The sequence below is a fragment of the Elephas maximus genome, chromosome X (genome assembly GCF_024166365.1).
Source record: "Elephas maximus indicus isolate mEleMax1 chromosome X, mEleMax1 primary haplotype, whole genome shotgun sequence".
NCBI lineage: Eukaryota > Metazoa > Chordata > Mammalia > Proboscidea > Elephantidae > Elephas > Elephas maximus.
In genome coordinates, this window is record NC_064846.1 from 62,025,465 (window position 1) to 62,048,000 (window position 22,536).

A 22,536-nucleotide genomic window follows, 5' to 3' on the forward strand; every position below is an offset into this window, starting at 1 on the left:
TGTCTATCTATCTCGGCTATGGGTCACCAGTTTGCTACCTCTATAATCTCTCCAGTGTGACCCTAACCAACCTTTTATATGTTCTTTCTTATTGCCACCCTATGATAGCGTTGAACTATGCGACAATAATAAGAACATTACTTTTTATATGTTTCAAGCCCTTTCCCACAATTCCCTTTTCCTAGCCCTGCATCATACCAGTGCTTCAAAGTCCCATTCAAATTACACTTCTTCTGGAAAACTACCTTAACCACAGCCTACCCCAGCAACAATTCCACTTCAGTGGGACCCTGAAGCAGGAATTTTTAGTCTTTTTTGTTTGTGCCATAGACCTCTTTGACACAAGCTTATGAATCCCTTACAGAATACAATAAATTCTGTACTATTGCAAAAGAAAGCACTTATATAGAAATATTTATCAAAATGTTTACAAAGATAAATTGTGATATAACAGATGTGGTTCCTGATCAAGCATTAAAAAAACTACGATGTAGTGGCAGCTCTAATAACTACTCTAATTTTGAAGTAGTAATGAGCATAAATAATATTTCTAGATACATGTCACAACTACAATGTGATATGAAAACATTATTTTTATTAGTGACAAAGTTAGAGGTAGTGCTAATACTACTTTGGTTTGTTGCCTACATTCTTAAAGGAAATTAGTTACAGGTTAATGAAAATAAAGATTAAATATGTTTTCATATGCATGTTCAAGGCCTCTTGAATTCTATCAGTGGATTCCCATAGAGGGCTTTGGACCCCTGGTTATTAGCCCCTGTTTATACACAGTTTTGCAAATTACTTTGCAGAAATACTACACTACCTTCTATGTTAATCACCACTCTTTACAATATGCCTTGTGTATGTGAGCTTAAGCTCCTTACCAAAATGAATTTTCTCGGCATTTTAAAAATCATGTCCATGCACTAATGATGTAAAACGGAACAAACTTTTATTTTTTCCGTTAGAACACCAATTTTTTAAACTGCTACTTTCATTTCTTGGTCAATGCTCTACATGTAAATATACCTGAAAGTATGTATTTACCACTGATAACCGATAAACAGACTGGTCTTAGATTTCCTTTATTTCTCTCAATAGATCAAATTAAATTAAATTGAAGCAGATTTCCAAAGCTGAAAAAATGATTCCAAAATTCACCGAAACTTACTACACATTATTTGAAACTAACTTGTAATTTTTTTTGTAATTGCGTATAATTAAAACTCAACAACCTTAAGATATGGTGAGCTTTTTAAACGATTCTATGTGCAACTCTAAGCATTTTAACACATTTTAACTTCTTCCACATAGCCAACTCAGTTTCTAGTTTAGATATTTTGAAGTATTTTTATTAACAACCTCAAAATTTGGGCTTAATCTTATTGATAAAATAAATATACATTTATTATTATTATTATTTTACGTACACATTTATCCTGCCAAATAATGAGAATGTCTTAGTTATCTAGCAGGGAAGAGCTTATTCATCCGTATTAAGAGAGATAATACTGGCATTAAACCAAGTCTCTGGGAAATGATGTTTCCCTAATTGTTTTTGTTTTTGTTTGGTTGTTTTTGTTGTTAGGAGAAGACAACCATGGTATACCAGCAATAAACTATGATTATGCACGGATAGAGTTTAGCACTGTAATCAAACAGAACTTACAAGAAATTTAATCTGATGATACATATTTAATGCTATGCATTATAGATGTGCAACACGGTAATTAGACAAACAGTAAACAGCTCATATGAATGGAAAAGCGATGTTCCTTTTGCATCACTGAAACAAATGTCTCTGGAGGGGAGGGAAGAGACACTGGTGATTTTAGTGTTCTCTTCTTCCTGAAGGCAGCAGTGCCCTTTGAAAAAACAAATGAACACACACACAAAAAATCCCTTTATAGTTGAGCGGATTCAATTTAGACTTACAGTGACCCTAAAGGACAGAGTAGAACTGTCCCACAGTGTTTCCAAGATTGTAAAATGTATGGAAGCAGACTGCCATATCTTTCTCCCGTGCAACAGCTGGTGGGTTTGAACTGCCAACCTTTCCGATAGTAGCTAAGCACTTAACCACTGAGCAAGCAGGGCTCCTCAAGGGCTGGAAAACAAAATAATTGTTTCAACCCAGGGCCATCCTCCTTTCCAAAAGATTCCCAGAAGTTTAATTTGTCTTGATAAAAGCAATATTAACCCTAATCACTTAGGTGAGTTACTTACCATTTATGCATTTTATCCAAGCAGCACAACTCCAATTACGCAAACTAATAAATTACATGTTAAATTGTTTTCTACCTCAAGTAGAACTAAGAAAATAAGTTTTGCTGGAGCACGGTAAGGAACAAGATGAAATCTCAGAGTATCTCGCATTGAGAAAGAAAGCAAGTACCTTGAAAAAAGCACTTAGTAAACGTCTAAGAAAAGAAATAGAGGTCTAGAAACAGGTAGAGATGAGACAGGTCCAGGTCAACGCATAAACAGAAATCTGGAAAAGTATGGTGGTGGACTGCAAGTAACATGCACAAAAGTAGCCTACCAGAATCTACACTTTGCCATTCTCCTTCACAACACATCCTAGAGTACAATCCAAAAGAATTTAGCATAACAATGTGACAATAAAAGCAGTTGTTATGACTGCCCATTGAATACAATTAAACCAAGGAATTCAAAAGCTTAATTTACTGCAATCTCCAAATTGTAAGCAATTCATTCCTCCCAACTGGACCAGGTGTATTCAGTTTAAAGACAGAAACAAATATATACTGTTTACTCTACAAAAATAAAGTGAATCAGAAAAGAAAAAAAAAATTCCCCGGTAATGCATTTCTATAAACACTCTTTAAAAGCTTGCTAGATATTGAGGAACATTTAAAAGTGATAATCTCCCTGTTTCTGTCTTACATTCCCTAAAGAGTTAAAGACATGACTAAAAAAAATAAATATTTTTATTACTGACAAATACCACAATATATTCTACATATTTACCGTCTCTTTTCTTTACCAAAGCAAGTGAGGGAAAAGCTACACTGTTTCAATGAGTAAAATACTGGCTATATGGATTAACTCTTCAAAATCTCCTTCTTTTTTTTACTCTAATTTGATTATAAACAAAAGATTAGAAACCTTCAATACTTGAATAGGAGTCAAAAGATAATTTGCCTTCCTATATTTTAAAACCAAACCCTCCGATTGAAAAAACAAACAGCAAACTAAATCATGTTTAGGCTTCGTACCTAGCTCATTTTACATAGTGTGCAAATAACTCTATAATTAAGAGGGATAGGAAAACATGATCAGCTCCCATTTCAAGTCAGAGAACTAAGGACCTGCATGTAGCACAATTTTTTTTTTGCCTAAAATTTTTGCATAAAGGGTTATGTTATCAAATCATAATTCGTACTGAGATTAACATAGGTATGTCCTGATAATAAAGCCGCTGCTGTTGTCAAGGGCCATTCAACCAGTTCCAACCCAACGGTCCTACATACAACAAAACGAAACACATCCCAATCCTCTGCCATCCACATAATCATTGTTATGCTTGAGCCCATTGTTGTAGCCACTGTGTCACTTCATCTTGTTCGGGGCCTTCCTCTTCTTCCAAGATCCTCTACTTTACCAAGCATGATGTCCTTCTCCAGGGACTGGTCCCTCCTAATAACATGTCCAAAGTACGTGAGATAAAGTCTCGCCATCCTCGCTTCTAAGGAGCATTCTGGGTGTACTTCTTCCAAGACAGATTGGTTCATTCTTTTGGCAGTCCATGCTATATTCAATATTCTTCACCAACACCACAATTCAAAAGCGTAAATTCTTCTTAGGTCATCCTTCTTTATTGCCCAGCTTTCACATGCATATGAGGCGACTGAAAAGACTAAGGCTTGGGTCAGGCGCACCTTAGTCTTCAAGGTGACATCTTTGTTTTCAACACTTTAAAGAGGTCTTTTGCAGCAGATTTACCCAATGCAATGTGTGGTTTGATTTCTTGACTGCTGCTTCCATGGGTGTTGATTGTGGATTCAAGTAAAATAAAGTTCTTGACAACTTCACTCTTTTTTCCATTTATCATGATACCGTCTATTGGTCCAGTTGTGAGGATTTTTGTTTTTTTTATGTTGAGGTGTAATCCATACAGAAGGCTGTGGTCTTTGACCTTCATCAATAAGCGTTTCAAGTCCTCTTCACTTTCAGGAAGCAATGTTGTGTCATTTGCATATCGCAGGGTCTTAATGAGACTTCCTCCAATCCTGATGCTCCTTTCTTCATATATTTCAGCATCTTAGATTATTTGCTCAGTATACAAATTGAATAACTATGGTGAAAGGATATAACCCTGACTCACACCTTTCCTGACTTGAAACCATGCGGTGTCCCCTTGTTCTGTTCGAATGACTACCTCTTGGTCTAATAACAGTATCTCCATGAGCACAATTAAGTGTTCTGGAATTCCCATCCTTCACAATCTTATCCATAATTTGTTATGATCCACACAGTCAAATGCCTTTGCGTAGTCAATAAAACACAGGTAAACATCTTTCTGGTATTCTCGGCTTTCAGCCAAGATCCACCTGACATCAGCAATGATATCCCTGGTTGCACATCCTCTTCTGAATCTGGCTTGAATTTCTGGCAGTTTCCTGTCAATATACTGCTACAGCTGCTTTTGAGCGATCTTCGGCAAAATTTGGCTTGCGTATGATATTAATGATATTGTTTGATAATTTTCACATTCAGTTGGATCACCTTTCTTGGGAACAGACATAAATATGGATCTCTTCTAGTCAGCTGACCAGGTAGCTCTCTTCCAAATTTCGTGGGGTAGGTGAGAACTACATCCGTTTGTTGAAACATCTCAATTGAGATTCTGTCAACTCCTGGAAAGTTTTTTTTTTTTTTTTTTTTTTTTTGCCAATGCCTGCAGTGCAGTTTTGACTTCTTCCTTCAGTACCATCAGTTCCTGATCATATTCTATCTCTAAAAATGGTTGAACGTTGGCCAATTCTTTTTGGAAAAGTGGCTCTGTGTATCCCTTCCATCTTCTTTGGATGCTTCCTGTATTGTTCAATATTTTCCCCATAGAATCTTTCACTATTGCACCTCAAGGCTAGAATTTTTTTTTTTTTCCAGTTCTCTCAGCTTGAGAAACGGTGAGTGTGTTCTTCCCTTTTGGTCTTCCATCTCCAGCTCTTTGCACGTGTCATTATAATACTTTGCCTTCTCGAGCCGCCATTTGAAATCTTCTGTTCAGTTCTTTTACTTCATCAATTCTTCCTTTCGCTTTAGCTGCTCGACGTTCGAGAGCAACTTTCAGAGTCTCCTCTGACATCCATCTTGGTCTTTTCTTTCTTTCCTGTCTTTTCAACGACCTCTTGCCTTCTTCATGGATGATGTCCTTGATGTCATTCTATGACTGGTCTGGTCTTCGGTCATTAGTGCTTAACGCATCAAATCTTTTCTTGAGATGATCTCTAAATACAGGTGGGATATACTCAAGATCATAAAATGGCTCTGGTGGACTAGTTTTAATTTTCTCCAGTTTCCACTTGAACTTGAATATGAGCAATTCATGTTCTGTTCCACAGTTGGCTCTTGGCCTTATTCCGACTGATGATATTGAGCTTTTCCATTGTCTCTTTCCACAGATGTAGTCGATTTGATTCCTATGTATTCCATCTAGTGAGGTGAACGTGTATAGTACTTGTTTGTTGTTGAAAAAAATGTTTTTACAGTGAAGAAGACGTTGGTCTTGCAAAATTCTGTCACGGGATCTCCAACGTCATTTCTATCACCGAAGCCATATTTTCCAGCTACGGATCCTTCTTCTTCATTTCCAACTTTTGCATTCCAATAGCCAATAATTATCAATGCATCTTGATTGCATGTTTCATTAATTTCAGACTGTAGAATTTGGAAAACAATCTTCAATTTCTTCAACTTTGGCATTAGTGGGTAGTGCAGAAATTTGAATAATAGTCGTATTAACTGGTCTTCCTTGTAGGCGTATGGATATTATCCTTTCACTGACAGTGCTGTACTTCAGGATAGATCTTGAAATGTTTTTTGGACAATAAATGTGACACCGTTCTTCAATTTGTCATTCCTGTCATAGTAAACCATAAGCTAGCTGAACATGAATTTAAAAAGGAAAATATCCAGTTTACCTGGATTAAGGCCTCACTCAACATGCCTTCATCAACCTCCAGAATAATGTTTTTTATATCTTCATACGGCATTCGATACGATCCCAGGAATATAGCTAAAATTTAAAAAGAGAAGAGCATCACTATTTAAGTGTCAATATATACCTGATTCCCATTTTTGTAGACTCAAAATATAAAATTTATGTCACTAATACTAAGTTTCAGAGTTATGAACAAACAAAAGTAATTTCCATTTGATGGACTACTCTACTCACCTAGGGAAAATGTCCTATTATCTCTGGCTCTAATGTTTACAATTCATGCATATTAATACACAAAATATAATTTCTACTAATAGCACTCATGAATATATGTTCATGCATTTTAGACTGAGCTGATACAACATGACCCATGAAAACTTTGAGATTTTATTTCAAGTTGGCCTTTTAATTCAAGGCAGAATTTAATGGGGAGATTATCAGGTGTATCCAACGCAATCATTCTCAGGAATAATGATAAAATCACCAAATAAAAATATCTTATCAGTCAACTTTGCCATTTTCCCACATAAGGAAAAGTCCAGGTGTCAGCATCATGAGTGCTCTCTGTTTCTCCGTTAACATTCATGTGGTATATACCATTAGTTGTTTTGTATGTTGAATCATGATTTCCCCTGTCAAGTTTTTCTTAATTGGATATGTATTATATCATGTTAGAATAATTCAACAAATTATACCTGGCAGAGCTCATAATTATTCAGAAGGTATTTTCCAACAACATATTTCAGAATAATACCAATTAAACATACCCTTTAAAGAACACATACATGTGTTCTTATCATCCCCAGTACCCAGTGCCATCGAGTCGATTCCGACTCATAGCGACCCTATAGGACAGAGTAGAACTGCCCCGTACAGTTTACAAGGTGCACCTGGAGGATTTGAGCTGCTGACCTTTTGATCAGCAGCCGTAGCACTTAACCACTACGCCACCAGGGATTCCTTCTTATCACCTGAATATGAATATATTTGTATGGCTTTTATTGACCCATGAAAAGGTCTATATTACTTAACTGCTACCAAAAGAAAAAAAATCCTCACGATCCAGCATAATGCTTAAAAAAATTTTTTTTTCCTAGACAAAAAGACCAAATTCGATTTCCATACTCTAAAAAATAATGCTGACAGACATCAATTAGGAATTAAAATCATACTGTGTTTTGAAAAAAGTAGTAAACATCAGCTTTATAAACAAAACGTATTATCCAGTAAGTAATGTACACATTCACAATAGCTATTAGTAAACTACTTTTCCCGACAGTAACATTCCTACTTATACAAGAACGATGCATTGCCTGTTCTAATCTTTTTCCCTATATTGCATTCCTTAACAAAATATACATCCCATGGTATTTCTTTGTGCAATTAGAAATGCTTGGTATGTTGAAATTTCTCATGTGTAGTGTTCAGTATTCTCGGAATTTAAACATAGTCTACCATGGTGATTAAAAAAAAAAAGAAGAAAATTCTTCTGATTTCAACATAGAGGGAAGTATATCAAAGTAAAACTTCAGGCCTCCTTAAATGAAGACGAATTTAATCATGCAGCTGATTATAAAGGACCACCCAGTAAAAGGATTTGCCCAATGTGACTAGTGAATACTCTAAAAATATCAATTCTAGGACTAGGCAAAATAAAAAAAAAATTATGTTTTTTCTTTCAATTCTACCTTCTGTTTCACTATGCTCTCTAACAATTCTTTCTTCGGTACTTTCCAACATTTTATAACTCATAAGCTTCATCTGGCCTGATGAAGCCTAAATTACGATTTTCTCCATACTGGCTGACTGAGAAAAAGCTAAACCAGAACTGAGACTGTCCCAGATTATTACAAAGACTTTCATGTGATCAAAGAAGTCACAACTTTACTTAAATACATTCAATAACCTCTCACTACCACCACTCCCTATGCAAAAAATATTACATACACAGATTTTGTGCTGTTTTGGGATCTAAAACTCTCAATTCTTTCACTCTCTTCTTTACAGGCGTGATCTTCTTTTCTTCTGAAGCTTCTACATTCTTTTGAACTGAAAGAAAAATGTTGATACATGAACAATAATGGTACAAATCCAAGTACACAGAATAACATTAGTAAGACATATTAACTACATTAATACATCTCATTCTGAAATCAATAAATGTGTTTATTTCATTAGTTCAAGGAAAAGGATAAACATAAAAATATAGACCTGTTTAGAGGTTTCCCTACAAATTAAATATCAGCACTTAAGCCAAACAGATAAGCCAAATAGAACCAAAAATCAATTGCTGCTTTTTCCCTAATGTGCAACACTAATTACTCCTTTACCAGGTACCTATAGAAGCACTGGAATTAATCATATAGTAAAATCTCACTAATTTGGACTAATTGAGAAGAAGGTGGACATGAATTTTTCCTGAAACATGCTAAAATTCAGACAGATCTTTAACCCACCGAGACTTCTTTTAAGTACATTAAGTTAATTAACTGCTAAACAAGCTGTCAGATAAGAATTGCTACTAAGACTGCTTTGAAGAATAAGTATGAATTATTTGCAAGTTACATAATAATAGCATCTATTTGCATACACATAATTTAAAAACTTCAAGTTAGTTTTGAGTAACTTGGCTTTGTGGCCCTCACAATTTTTTTTTAATGCAATTCGTTTTCTTGAAACAAAATATTACTTTTGCTTTAATCAGAAGGTAACCCTCTAGTGCAAAACAGTTAGAACTACCTGGAAACCTGAGAAGTGGCAGTGCCAAGAAGTGGCTTTAACCCTACATGACCTCCATCAGCCCTCCCACCAAATAAGCCATTCCCAAAATAAAAACAATGTACCTCTCTACTATGAAAACGAAATGTCAAGACAAATCTCTAAACCCCTCCTATATAGAAATTCTACAGCTGCCATAGTAGTCAAGTGTTGGCAGTTTACCCCCTCTAACAAAAAAAATTCTGTTACACATAATGGGGCTATCAAAGAATATGAAAAAAGTAAAGCCAACATTTTTTCAATGAAGTAGAGTGATAATACTCTTCCCTCCAAACTCAGGCTGCTAAATATCATCACTGAATCATATGGTCATAACCATGCTGATACTTTATTACTACTAAAAACACAACTTCATTTTGACATACTAATTATTTTTACTATTTTCATTCATCTAATCTTTGTTAATGAGATCACAAACAAGGTATAAATTTTCTTTTCTACAGGAAAAAGAATACACGAACTTAGCACATTTTTTCAAGGGCTACATGTTCAGAGATGTTAGCATCTGGGAAGCTTCACCAACATAGAATATATCAAAATATTGCACATACACTGAGACTGTCTTTTTGTTAATGGCACAAAATATAGGAAAATTAAAAAAGAACACTAGAGAAATAAAAGATAAAATAAATTACCTAAATAGCTAATGTCTGACAGGGAGTTTAAAGCATTACGCATATGATCAATCTAAAGTGATGTACTGTCTAAGGAGGCTAGATTATAATTACACTTGACAATCAAGGTCTTAGGAGAGATGCCAAATAGTTTGTCATGTTTACTCAATACAATAGCATCATTCTACGATTAGAAGAAACATGACTTGTAGTACACTTCTTTTAAAATCATCACAAATGTTCCTTACAGGTTATTTCTAAGAGCACAATGTCTTTCCTATGGAGCCATTAGCATTTTAATTAACCTTAATTTTTCAGTCACTCCTAGTTTAAGACAACTCTATATAAAGAAATGACAGTCCAATAGTTGATGCCTTCTGTCTATAAACAAAATAATAAACTGAACCATGCTGAAATTACTTCTAGAGTCATTCAAAAATTTTACCCAGACAAGAATAAGAAAATTATCATAATTTCTCGGTGTGCACTAAATTCCACTAGGCAAACCAGGTAACCAAGTATATACAAGATGAAAATGCTATAGCTTGAAGAATATATTAACATTATTCTATAAATTGACTATAGGGTCACTGTGCGTTGGAATCGACTCTGCAGCCACGGGTACAAATTGACTAACAGGCTCTTGACCAACCCAAGCATAGATAGATAACATTCATTCTTCTGCATTTTTTCATGCTTTTCCAATTTTTTCATTAAACTGTATTCTACTCTTCCCCTAGTCAAATTCACAAACTAGTTTAAAATTAGGATTAAAAAAAGATAGGATTAGATGTCTCATATATCTAATTTTTTTTTTAATCCTAATATTTCTAGTGTTATGCAACGTGGCTTCAATTCTTGGGTTCAAGAAAGAAAGATGAGGATGCTATGAGTGGGCACTGCTGTTTTAAGAATCACTAGAGCAAAGTAAATTTAAAACAGCCCTTTAAACAGACAAGCTTTCAAAAACAATCATGTTTCTGCCCTGATCCTTAGATACTGACCAGTGGCTATTATTGCTTCAGGCGGCCACGCATTCCTTAAGAATCACAGCTACAGGCTTAGATAGAGAATTTAAAGAGTAACGTGAGACTTGAAACTTAATCCTGTAGCATCGAAGTTTTCATATGTTAAAAACCACCTGGTTTTACACCGTACAAAATGCCGTTTGTCCTGGTTTGCCTTTCTCCCACACATTTCTAATGTTTACATAACCTAAATGAACTATACCAGTTCTATATTTATTAATATAACTTGGATGGGACTGAAGAGTTTTTTTTCTAATAGTCTTTATATAAAAATTTCAAGTTTTTTTTTTAATTAATGGCCCTATAGTCCTCAGACTCAGAAAGAGTTCTCCAGTCACATGTCATCTCTCCCTGAACAAACGAAAAATCATCCACCAACTGGATTAAATCAATTTGAGCAATTAAATTGGCACTGATAATCTACAGAATAATAAGGGAACATTATAAAATACTGTCTGTAGAAAGACAATGATGCTAATAATTAAGAAAGATATGTTAAAATCAAGATATTCATTATCTAAAACATCCAACAGGCATTCTAATATTTCCATTAACACACAGAGTTTTTACATGAAATCGTGCTATAAATTTATTCCTTTACAACCAAGGGGTGCTCATCAGCATACATAAAGTAAACACGGTTATATTATTTTCCCAATCTAATTTAGGTGATGTTCAAGAATCTCCTTTTAATTTCCACTATCCCAGTGGACACACAGAACATATGACAATATGGCTGCAATCTGCAGCATATATTAAGATATTTTAACTGGGTAATGTTGAACGACTTACATAGTACTAAACCGAAAACACCAAACCCATTGCCACTGAGTCAATTCCAACTCATAGTGACCCTATTAAAAAAAAAAAAAAGACCCTATAGCTAAGCATAAAACATAATAAAATTTGTGTACCCAATTTATTTTGCAATTCCAGTGGCAGGGACTCATTCATTCCTCCAACAAATATTCACTGAAAACCTACTATGTGTTAGCCTAGCATAAACACACACTAGAGCGCATTACTTAAGTGTATATCTGTATCTTTTAAATGTGTTTATATGTAAATTACTAATTATGGAAGTATCCCCAAAAGTTAGATAACATTTTAAATTTTATTTATCCGATATAGTCTGGATGAATATGTATATATCACTTAGTGAACTATCTTTTTGTTAATGGAAGCAGTATTTCAGTATTAGAGAATTCTCTATCTTTGAGTCAGCAGCAAGTAATGTACTACCATCATATTATAAGAGATATTTGGAGGAGTAAAAGTATTCTTATTAAGTGCACTTTATACAAAGCTAAGACAAATAAAGCTAATTATAGCAGTGTGAAAAAACACACTGCAAAATGTATGTAACTTCATGAATATACATACTTATATTCAACAAGTAAACACCCAACTATTCTTTTGGATCATACAAATATAAGAATTTATAATCTCTACATATTTATATACATATTTTGGCCATGTATAAACAACTACAGAAGATATTCTAACTATATAGAAATAATTTTTCATGTATTATTTGAAAAAGGTGTTAGTGTAGTTTCAATTAACAATTTGATGATGTTAAAATGAGTGCAGATATAACAATGGCAGACGGGAAAAATCTGTGATTCCAGTGTGTGATATCTGCAATGATTTTTCATTGAATTATTATTTCAATATAATTTCTAGAAATACACAATCTAAGTGGAAAATGAGCAAAGTGTATGTGTGCGTGAGCAACACACAACAATGGAAAGTGTAATAATATCAGTAGTAGTAATCACCACCACAATGATCACAACCACCATGAAAATCAGCTTATACTATCTGCTCTGTATCTACCACTTACTAACCTTTATATCATCTTATATGATAGGTATTGCCATTGTAATTTTACAAATGAGGAAAATAAGGAACAGAAAAATTGAGTGATTTGCCCAAGATTAAACAACTAGTCATGAAAACATGCTAAATCTCACTGGTAGTCAGGGAAATTCAAATGAAAACACAATGAAATTCTATTGCACAGCCATCATATTGAAAATAACGAAAAAAGTCTCACAATACCATAATACCAAGTGTTGATGAGGATGTGGAGAAATAAGAATTTGATTATTCCAAGAGTGGCATAAAACTTAAGATAACTTAAATAAAAAGTATTAACATCAAATAAATTTGAACGTACACCTCCTCACTTCTTCAAGCATCCCCCAGGCAGACATGATGAATGACGCACAGTAACATGCCAACAAAAGCTTAGTTGTGACCTACAATAGCCCAAAAGTGGAAACAACCCAAATGTCCATCAGCAGATAAATGGACAAATGAAATGTGATATATATATATATATATATATACACACACACATACATATATATACATACATACTCACATACATACACACAATTGGAACATTGCTCCACCAATAAGAAAAATGAAGTTCTGACACATGCTAGGACACCCAGGAACTTTGAAAACATGCTGAGTAAAAAAGTCAGTGAAAAGAGGACAAATACTCTATGAACCCTCTTATATGAAATATCCAGAATAGTCAAATACACAGAAACCAAAGTTTATTAGTGGTTACCAGGGGCATGAGGGAAAAAAGGAAAGGAGAAATCTTTCTTTACAAAGCATTGGGTATCTGTTCATGGTGATGGGAAATTTGTCAAAGGACAGGGGTGATGGTTGCAAAACATGATTAATGTAATCAATGCCACTGAATTATGCATGTTTTGCTATATATATTTTTATCAAAATAAAAAATAAAGTGAAGGTGTGTTTACCATGAATATAATTCCACATTTCCACTTCTAGGTCAAACGGTCAAGAAAACAAGGAAGCTTGCTGTAGTAGCATTTATAACAGCACAAAAACTGAAAACAACCCACATGTCTAGGATAAATAAAATGGAATTCCACACTGCAGCTACAATGATTGTACTGCAGCTAAATATTTCAACAAGGGATAAAACCCAAATACAATGCAAAAATTAAAAAATAAGTGGTGGAAAATGTACAAATAGTACATTAATCATTTACCTAAATTAAAAATAAAAACATATCATTTATGGCTCAAATAAATGTAGAAAAATTATAAAAATCTCAAATAGATAGTGAATCAATGACAGTGGTTGCCTTGGGGAAGGAAAGTGATACTGGCAAGCCGAATCTTGAAAATGTCAAAATTACCTATAATGTTTTATTTCCCTAAAAGCAAAAATTTGTAGCAAATACAACTAAATGTTAGCATTTGTTCATTCTAGGTGACTGATAAATGGGCTTTTGTTATATTGGCCTTGGTGATTTTCCATTTGTTCATCATAAAACTCATATGACTAAACTACATAAACATATCTATCCCTTTTATAAACTGTTAGCCTTGGAAATCCCAAGGACGAGGCACAGACAATCATCAGAGACAATATTGAAGAGAATAATAAAAAATACAGGGAAATACTGCTCAGTTTGGTGAGAAACCACAATTTCGTTTTCCTTTGTTTGTGAGCCGATTTTGTGAGGAATAACACATTAGTTTACCAAACCTTGAGAGAAAGCCACTGCAATATGCAATAAGAGATTGCATTTCTGTTTCCTCTTACATGCTACATAGCACAGCTGTGAAGCTTCCCCTTTCCCTGTTGTCCACAGCTGCACACTAAGGCATTCCACATAACGGTAGATTTCATTCTGACACCTGCATAATATCTGAAGTGATAGGAATAACATTGCCAGGAGTGTTCCTAAACTTTAGAGCATATTACACAAGAATAATGGTTCTAATGGTGGGAATCACACACACATACTCTGTAATGATTTCCTAATTAAGGGAAAAAACATGTTACTGGTCGAAGTTTACACAAGAACCCCCCAAATCAGGAAGCACACGTTACTCCAAATTAACGTCTGCATAACTAATACACTTGCACACCTGTTCATTAAGCCAATTACCGAACTCTGCTAAATGGCACCAGAACACTAGGTTTAACAATGTGCACGGCGAACGCTGTATATTTTCAAATGGGCCTCGATAGTTCACCAGGTAATGCATATTTTATGAAAGACAAAAAAAGTTTGTCTTAAAGGTTCTAGGGAAAAATTTCCTTTGTTTGAAATGATAATTTAAACATCAAAACTGAAGTTTGGTTCTTACCTCGACCTAGCATTTGACACAAGGGGTAGTTAAAGCACTTCCTATTAACTTGTAACCTATATGGTTCAAACTATAGTTAATCCTTTTACCGACAAGTTTTCTCTGGCTTTGTCCGTATGGAAAAACTGATATTTTTCCAGCCATTTCCAGACACTCACAGAGAAATGCATGTTACGTTAAATTTCATATTTCATGGCACAAACCAATGAGTGCAGTAATAAACCATAACCATGAAGAGTTTTCAGAAAAGCAGGTGTTCTAAGAAAAGCATAGCAGTGGGACTTATAATGCTAAAGACCATTGTGACTAAGCTAATACAGCATTTTTTTGGTGAGACTCCAGTTTGAATATTCATCATATCCAGATTTCCTATTTCAGTGTGGTCCTTCTCAGACTGGTGCAAATTTTACACACAATTTAGTTTAATTCAGAATGTAGTTAAAACTTGTTGACCAAGACTAACCAAAATAAAACCCGAAAATATCTGTAACTGGGGTCTCAACTTGCCAATGTAGAACATTTCAGTTTAGGTTTCAGATAATAATCTCAGCATGTCTAGAAGGTCAGTGTTGGGGATCCTGCCTTGAGTCTGTGCAAATGAAGGACCACTGGGAAACTGTTTATCCTAAAAGAAACTACTTTGCTACCTCCTTCTCATTTCCTGGATATTTCCTCTTGATTGTCTAATAAGCTTCTCAAATTTAGCATATGTCAAATCGAACTCCTGATTTTCCTCCCAAGCCTACTCTTGCCATAGTTTCTTTCAGTTTTCTTCTCCAGCACAACTGAAGTCTCGTTGTACGCCTCCCCAGTTCCATTCTCCTCTTTCTCATGACTGACATGAATTTGGTGTGATGTCTATAAAACTATGTATTTCTGTGTGTTTACTGGACATGTCACAGCCTATTTTTACACAAATACCATACCAAATGTAATGTTCTCAACTTGGTATTTTCAGTCATTTTTGTGTTTTTGTGCAATCTTTCTGCGCTGATGCATAAAGCACTAGTTCATTCAAAAAAAAAAAACCTGTGAAGTCATCCTTGACTCCTCTACTCAGAGGCCACACCCAGTTCTTCAGCATATCCAGTATATGACCACTTCTTACCACCTCCACTTCCACAGCCACCATCATTTCTACCCTCAGTCATTGTTGTAGCTTCAAAACCAGTCTCCCTTCTCCCTTTGCCCCTCTTCTTTATATTCTGTCAAACAATTCATTCTATCCCTATGTTCAAAACCCTCCAAAGGCTTTCCACTTTATTCACAGTAGGAGTCAAAGTCTTCACAATGGTCTAGGCCACCCTACTTTATTTCATGATCTCTCCTTAGTTACTCTGACCTCATGTCCTACTGCTTTCCTTTCATTCCCTCTGCTCCAGCTACACTAGCTCCTTTGCTTTTCTTCAAACATACCAGACCAACTCCCACAGAAGAGCCTTTGCACTTCCCGGTCTGTTTTCTCCACATCTTCCTTCACTTCTTTCAGATCTTCCAATGTCACTTTCTCACAGAGACCTTCTCTGACTGGGAGGTTCTAAATCACAGTCCCTCCCTCTTAGAACTCCTTTCCTTCATCCCCTGTTTCACTTTTCTTCATAAAACCTATTACCATGTGACATAATATATTCTTTATTTGTGTTTTTATTATCTATACCTTCCATAATAACGTAAGCTCCATAAGAACAGAGATGTATAACTGTTTCATTTATTGTTACGTATTAGCAGCTAGGAAAGTGTCCAGGATGGAAGAGGTACTCCAATAATTTTGGAATCTATCCTACATATATAATCTTACTTGTACAAAATGATTTATGTATAAGGTTATGCATTCCAGTATTGTTAATAGCAAAATTATAAACGTTCATCAATTGGAGACAGATTTAATAAATCCTTGTACATTGAGTGTTTATAACAGCAAAAGATTTGAAATGAAGTAAAAGCTCATCAAGTTAAACATTAAACATCCACTCAATGGACTACTCTGATGTTGTATCAATGACCAAGAAAGCTCTTTGTGTAAGGATATGGAATGCTCTTCAATAAATATTGTTAAATGGGGAAAAAAAGGTATACAAAAGTATGCAGTATATGCTACCACTTATGGAAAAAAAAGGGAAGGATATTTACATATTTTGGCTGAGACATGCATAAAACATTTCCAGCATGATATACAAGAAATTGATTGGTTACTTCTAGCAAAAGAACTGAGTAGCTGGGGGCAGAGGTGAGAGGGAGATGTTTTACTATACACTATTTTGTGCCTCTTGAATTTAGAAACAAATTTATTTCCACACAAATGAATTTTAAAAGTTAATAAACGAAAGTGACACCACTAAAACGTCTCTAACATAAAGTGCATGAGAACAGAAATGCTTTGTAGTACAAGTCAGAGAGAAAGTCCTTTGCCCACTTGAGGTTTTTGAATAGCACCATCAACAGTCAGAGCAGAGGAAGAACTAAATTACACAGAACAAATGGTGGCCTAGCCTTGAAGGCATGTTGATATACGTAAGCGAAATTCATATATGCAAAATTTGAACAACACACTTGCATATTATATGTGGTGGAGGCTAAAGATTTCCTGCTTTCACCAGGCCTAATGAATTCCACCATCTTCACAATTATATAATGTGTCATACGCATATTTCTTATCAATAGTATCAAATTCATTTTCCTATTCCTGACTTACAATTTAGAAAAAAGAAAGTCAAATTTCAATAAAAATATTAAAATAAATGCAAAAACATTTGCTGTACCAACAAAAAAATAGCAATGCTACAAAAACAGAGCTGTTGGTTGGTGGAAAGCACAATTATGTCTATAAAAATGCTTGAATTCCTTGTATAAAAGGCAATTTGAGAGTTTCCAAGACTTACAATGTCTGAAAAGAGTACTCTGGAAGTTAAACATACAAAAGTCAAGGTCTACATATATATTATATAAACAAGTGAGCCTCCACTAGAGAATTCCAAAACTAGTTAGGGAGAATTGAAGATTATAGTTCCTGCAATTGAAGGCAGAGACCCATTCAGATATATTATTTGTGTAACAGTTTCTGTGCTTTTAATTCTATCCCAGACTCATATAACCGGGGATATATTGGACTTATATCATAATTAAAAGTATATACATACAAACCACCACCAGGCAGTGCACTGTGTAAGGCTGGTATATTTATTTCTGTTTTAAAAATTAGGAAACCGGTGTTCCCAAACAGTTGCAAAAGATCTCAGAAAAAAATTAAACTGAAGACCTAGAATTCAATCCCAGGCTATCTGGCTCCAAAACCAATGTTCTTGACAACAGGCTCCACCATTCTCCATATAGATACAGAAGGAGCCTTACATTGTCTCCCGCATATTTATTACTAAATAACTCGAGATAAGAGGATTCATTAGAAATGTTAAAAATAACCCATGGTTTTAATATCTCGCGTAGAGTTCTTTCTTGTGGTCTAACTAAAATGTGTACTGCTGTTCCTTCTTGAGTAGAAGACCAAAGCCATGATTTCTTTTTCAATAAATGTCAGGGTGTCCTTACATTCCCAAACTGGAATTCTGAATTTGGTGGTCAGTGATTCTTGCAGGAGCTACTGGGCGTGATTGATTTTTTAAATAGTTGACATGGGAATATGAAGAAGATAACTACAGATGGAACAATGGCTTGGAGTCCATGCTCTATAACTATCTAGTTCATGCTGGTAAACTAATTTTTGTGTATCCAATGAAGGAAGGGCTACAGTGAGTGGCTTGGACATTTATTCAAAGACCCGAGGGTTCAGAGAAGTTACCAGATGACATGGTCATCCAGAGTGGAGCAGTATGCTCATAGAAAGCATAGGCTTGACGAGGAAGTCCAAGCCAAAGAACATTAGCTGACTAGTTTCTCATCACTTCCACCCTCATGAACTCCCAGAGTAAACTAGGAGAGCCTTTGAAAGTCAGTTGAAACAAATGCTAAGAATTGTGTAAGTGGGGGTTCAGGACTGTGGAAATGTATTAACAGGACAGCATTTAAAAGCTTTGAAACATAGGAAATGTAAATTACTTGGGACCACAAGGGCAAAAACATCTGTTTCATAGGGTTGCTGTGAGAAATAAATGGAGCACACATGTAACATTCTAGTAACGAAATACAGAAGTGGGCAAGCTTTTGCTGCATATGGCTAGAGATTAAAAGTTTTAGGCTTTGTGGCTCATATAGTCTCTGTTGCAACTACTCAACTCTACCATCACAGTATGAAATCAGCCATAAATAATAAGTAAATGAACGGGCATGGCTGTGTACTTTAGTGACAAAATAGGTGACCTGCCATAGTTTTCCAACCCCTCACAAAGTAAGCGCTTAATTGTCTAATCCCTTACACCTTCCCTTATAAGTGAGGTCAATTTACTCTTTCTTTAACCTTTGGAAATGTGAGTGGATGTTCAAAAGATATTTTGCTAAAGAGCATTTAGATGTGTGTTGCTATCACTGTTGATGGATAATTTTGTTTTTCAAATACTGTTCACATAATGAAACATATTTATCCTCCTTTTTAAATGAGGTAACATGTCACTTCTCCCAATGTGTAACTGTCCCTTCTTTTATTCTCCACATATTATTCTCAAATGACTTTATCATATGTCTGCATGTAAAATGGCCATAAAGGAAAATCAGCGTTAATAAAATTATAAAAGTAGTTTCTACCATCCCATCAATATCTGGGTAGAATGAGAGCTCGTAAGGAGCTACAATGTTTGGTAACGCTTCACTTGGGATACTCTGGCTTATGATAAAATGAAAAACTGAGTTTTATAAAACACATACATAAATTAGGCCTCTGAATTTCATATAAGACAGTTCTCTTTATGCACGTAAAAATAATACTGACTATCTCAATTTAGTTTGTTGCTGGCTGAGCTCAATGGGGGGACAACCAAAGTTACATTGTCTCTGTTTTCCCCATTCGGATTCCAACTGGTTTCAATTTTGTCTTTCAGCAGTAATTTTCTTTAGTTCAGAAACCACATCAGCTTATCTTGTTGAAGGCAAAGGAAGCATTAGAAACAATTTGAGAAGGTAGGATAGGGTGTACCTGAATTTTTCATTTCTTTCTTTGTTTTAACGTCAAGTTTAGTCTGCTAGTGACTTTCTATTTCAAAACAGAAAACCAATATTCGAGCCTACTTCGGAAATGTAAAAAAACATGATAAGACCATCAGTCGTACATACTCAATGTTTTCTTGTTCTTAGGACAAAGAAATTTGTTAGTTACCCTCTCTTCCTTTCTCAATCTACCATCATCTCTTATAAGAATACTTCTTAGAAGAATACTTGACACCAATGCCTTCTCTTTTCCTTCTATTCTCTCATATACTTGTTACATGGATTCTAACATACCCATACCCACTGAATCAGAACACCAAAATCTCTACAACCAGGGCCTCGACCATTATATCTTAAAAGTCCCCAGGTAGTTGTGGATACAAGTTTTAAAACAACTCTTCTATATACTCTGTAATAGATCAATAAATAGTTGTCAATTTGGAAAGCTCAAACACTAGCAACAATAACTCATCAAAATCCTCTCTGTGATTTCTTCAAAATTTCAGAATCTAACACTGAAGGCAATATTTGGTGAACCACAGGTCTCATAATAGTGACAAGTAATGATATTTTAAGAGAAATCAAAGGACCCTCAAGGAACACTGTTTATTTTTAAATCAATTACAAACTATATACATCTTGAGGGCAAGGATATTGTCATATATTCCTACAATCTGTCACTCTGCGAAGTACATAGACATTTGGGGAATAAATAAGAATGTAATTCATACATTAATTACAACTATATATGCACATTATAAATGTTAAAACAAATATTACATATCATCATCTTTCCCCCTTTTTATAGGTGCAGCTATCACAAAGCTTGAAGACAAGGAAAAGACAAGCCAATGATTTGTTATCAGAAAAAGAAGAGAAATATAGTTGAAGAACAGATTTCTTTTTTCATGAAATAAATATACTCCTATTTGGCCAGGTCACTAAAAACAACCAGGGATAGTAAGCACATAGACCATGCAGAATAGGATGAGACAAAATCTTTTATTTCGTGGGAACTAGAGTCTTCCAAAAAAAAAAAAAAAGGATAATTCAGCCTAATGAAAACCCACAGTTCAGCTAGACAAATGCCAAGCAAACACACCATAGCTTGGTTTCGTTGCTTTTGCACACCATGTAACCATTTTAAAGGTTTTGATCTTTAGACCAATAGATCTCAATCAAGAACCAAATTCTAGTGAATATACACATTCCTAAATTTAAATAGAATACAAGCATACCTAATTTTATTATGTTTTATTTCATTGCACTTCACAATTTTTTTTTTTAACAAATTGAAGGTTTCTGGCAACCACGTGTCAAGCAAGTCTATCAGCACCATTTTTCCAATAGCATGCGCTCACTTCCGGTCTCTGTGTCACATTTTTGTAATTCTCGCAATATCTCAAATTTTCTCGTTAATATTATGTCAGTTATGGTGATCTATGATCAGTGATCTTTGATGTTATTATTGTAATTGTTTTAGATCACCACAAACCACATCCTTTTAAGACAGCAAATTTAATCAATAAATGTGTGAATTCTGACTGCTCCACCGATAGACCATTCCCCCATCTCTCTCCCTCCCCTTGGGCCTCCCTATTCCCTGACTCACCACAATATTGAAATTAGGCCCATTAATACCCCTACAACGGCTGCTAGGTGTTCAAGTGAAAGGAAGAGTTGCACGTTTCTCACTTTAAATCAAAGGCTAGAAATGAGTAAAGCTTAATAATTACTAAAGCTTAATAAGAAAGGCATGTAGAAAGCCGAGATAGGCTAAAACAAGGCCTCTTGAGTCAAAGAGTTAGCCTAGTTGTGAATGCAAAGGAAAAGTTCATGAAGGAAATTAAAAGGGCTGCTTCAGTGAATACATGAATGATAAGAAAATGAAACAGCCTTACTGTAGACAGGCAAAAAGTTTCAGTGGCCCGGATAGAAGATCAACCCAGCCGCAACATTCCCTTAAGCCAAAGTGTAATGCAGAGCAAGGCACTGACTCTCTTCAGTTCTATGAAGGCTGAGAGAGGTGCAGAAGCTGCAGAAGAAAAGTTTGAAGCCAGCAGAGGTTGGCTCATGAGGTTTAAAGAAAGAAGCCATCCCCGTAACATAAAAGTGCAAGGTGAAGCAGTAAGTGCTGATGTAGAAGCTGCTGCCAACTAAATCCAAGAAGATTGAGCTAATTGATGAAAATGACTACACTAAACAACAGATTTTCAATGTAGATGGAACGGCCTTATATTGGAAGAAGATGCCATTTAGGACTTTCATAGGCAGAGAGGAGTCAAAGCCTGGCATCAAAACTTCAAAGCTTCAGAAGGCAGGTTGACTCTCTTGTTAGGGACTAATGTACCTGGTGACTTTAACTTGCAGCCAGTGCTCATTTACCATTCCCAAAATCCTAGGGCCCTTAAGAATTATGCTAAATATGCTCTGCCTGCGCTCTATAAATGGAGCAACAAAGCCAGGATGACAGCACATATATTAACGACATGGTTTACTGAATATATTAAGCCCACTGTTGAGACCAACTGCTCAGAAAAAAAAAAGATTCCTTTCAACATATTACTGCTCACTGACAATGCACCTGTTAAGCCAAGAGCTCTGATGGAGATATACAAGGAGATTAATGTTCTTTTCAAGACTGCAGACACAACATCCATTCTGCAACCCATGGATCAAGGAGTAA

At 35.1% G+C, this 22,536-nt stretch overlaps 1 protein-coding gene across 6 annotated transcripts in view; it reads right to left on the reverse strand.

Moving 5' to 3' along the window:
- Positions 1-22,536, reverse strand: part of DIAPH2 (diaphanous related formin 2) — a 942,090-nt gene that overhangs the window by 519,929 nt on the left and 399,625 nt on the right. For all 6 annotated transcript variants that reach the window (XM_049873110.1, XM_049873109.1, XM_049873108.1 and 3 more), the window contains 2 exons: positions 8,138-8,239; positions 6,171-6,265 (listed from right to left, as the gene is read on the reverse strand). In XM_049873110.1, coding sequence (XP_049729067.1) covers positions 6,171-6,265; positions 8,138-8,239 — 197 coding nt within the window. The remainder of the gene's footprint in view (positions 1-6,170; positions 6,266-8,137; positions 8,240-22,536) is intronic.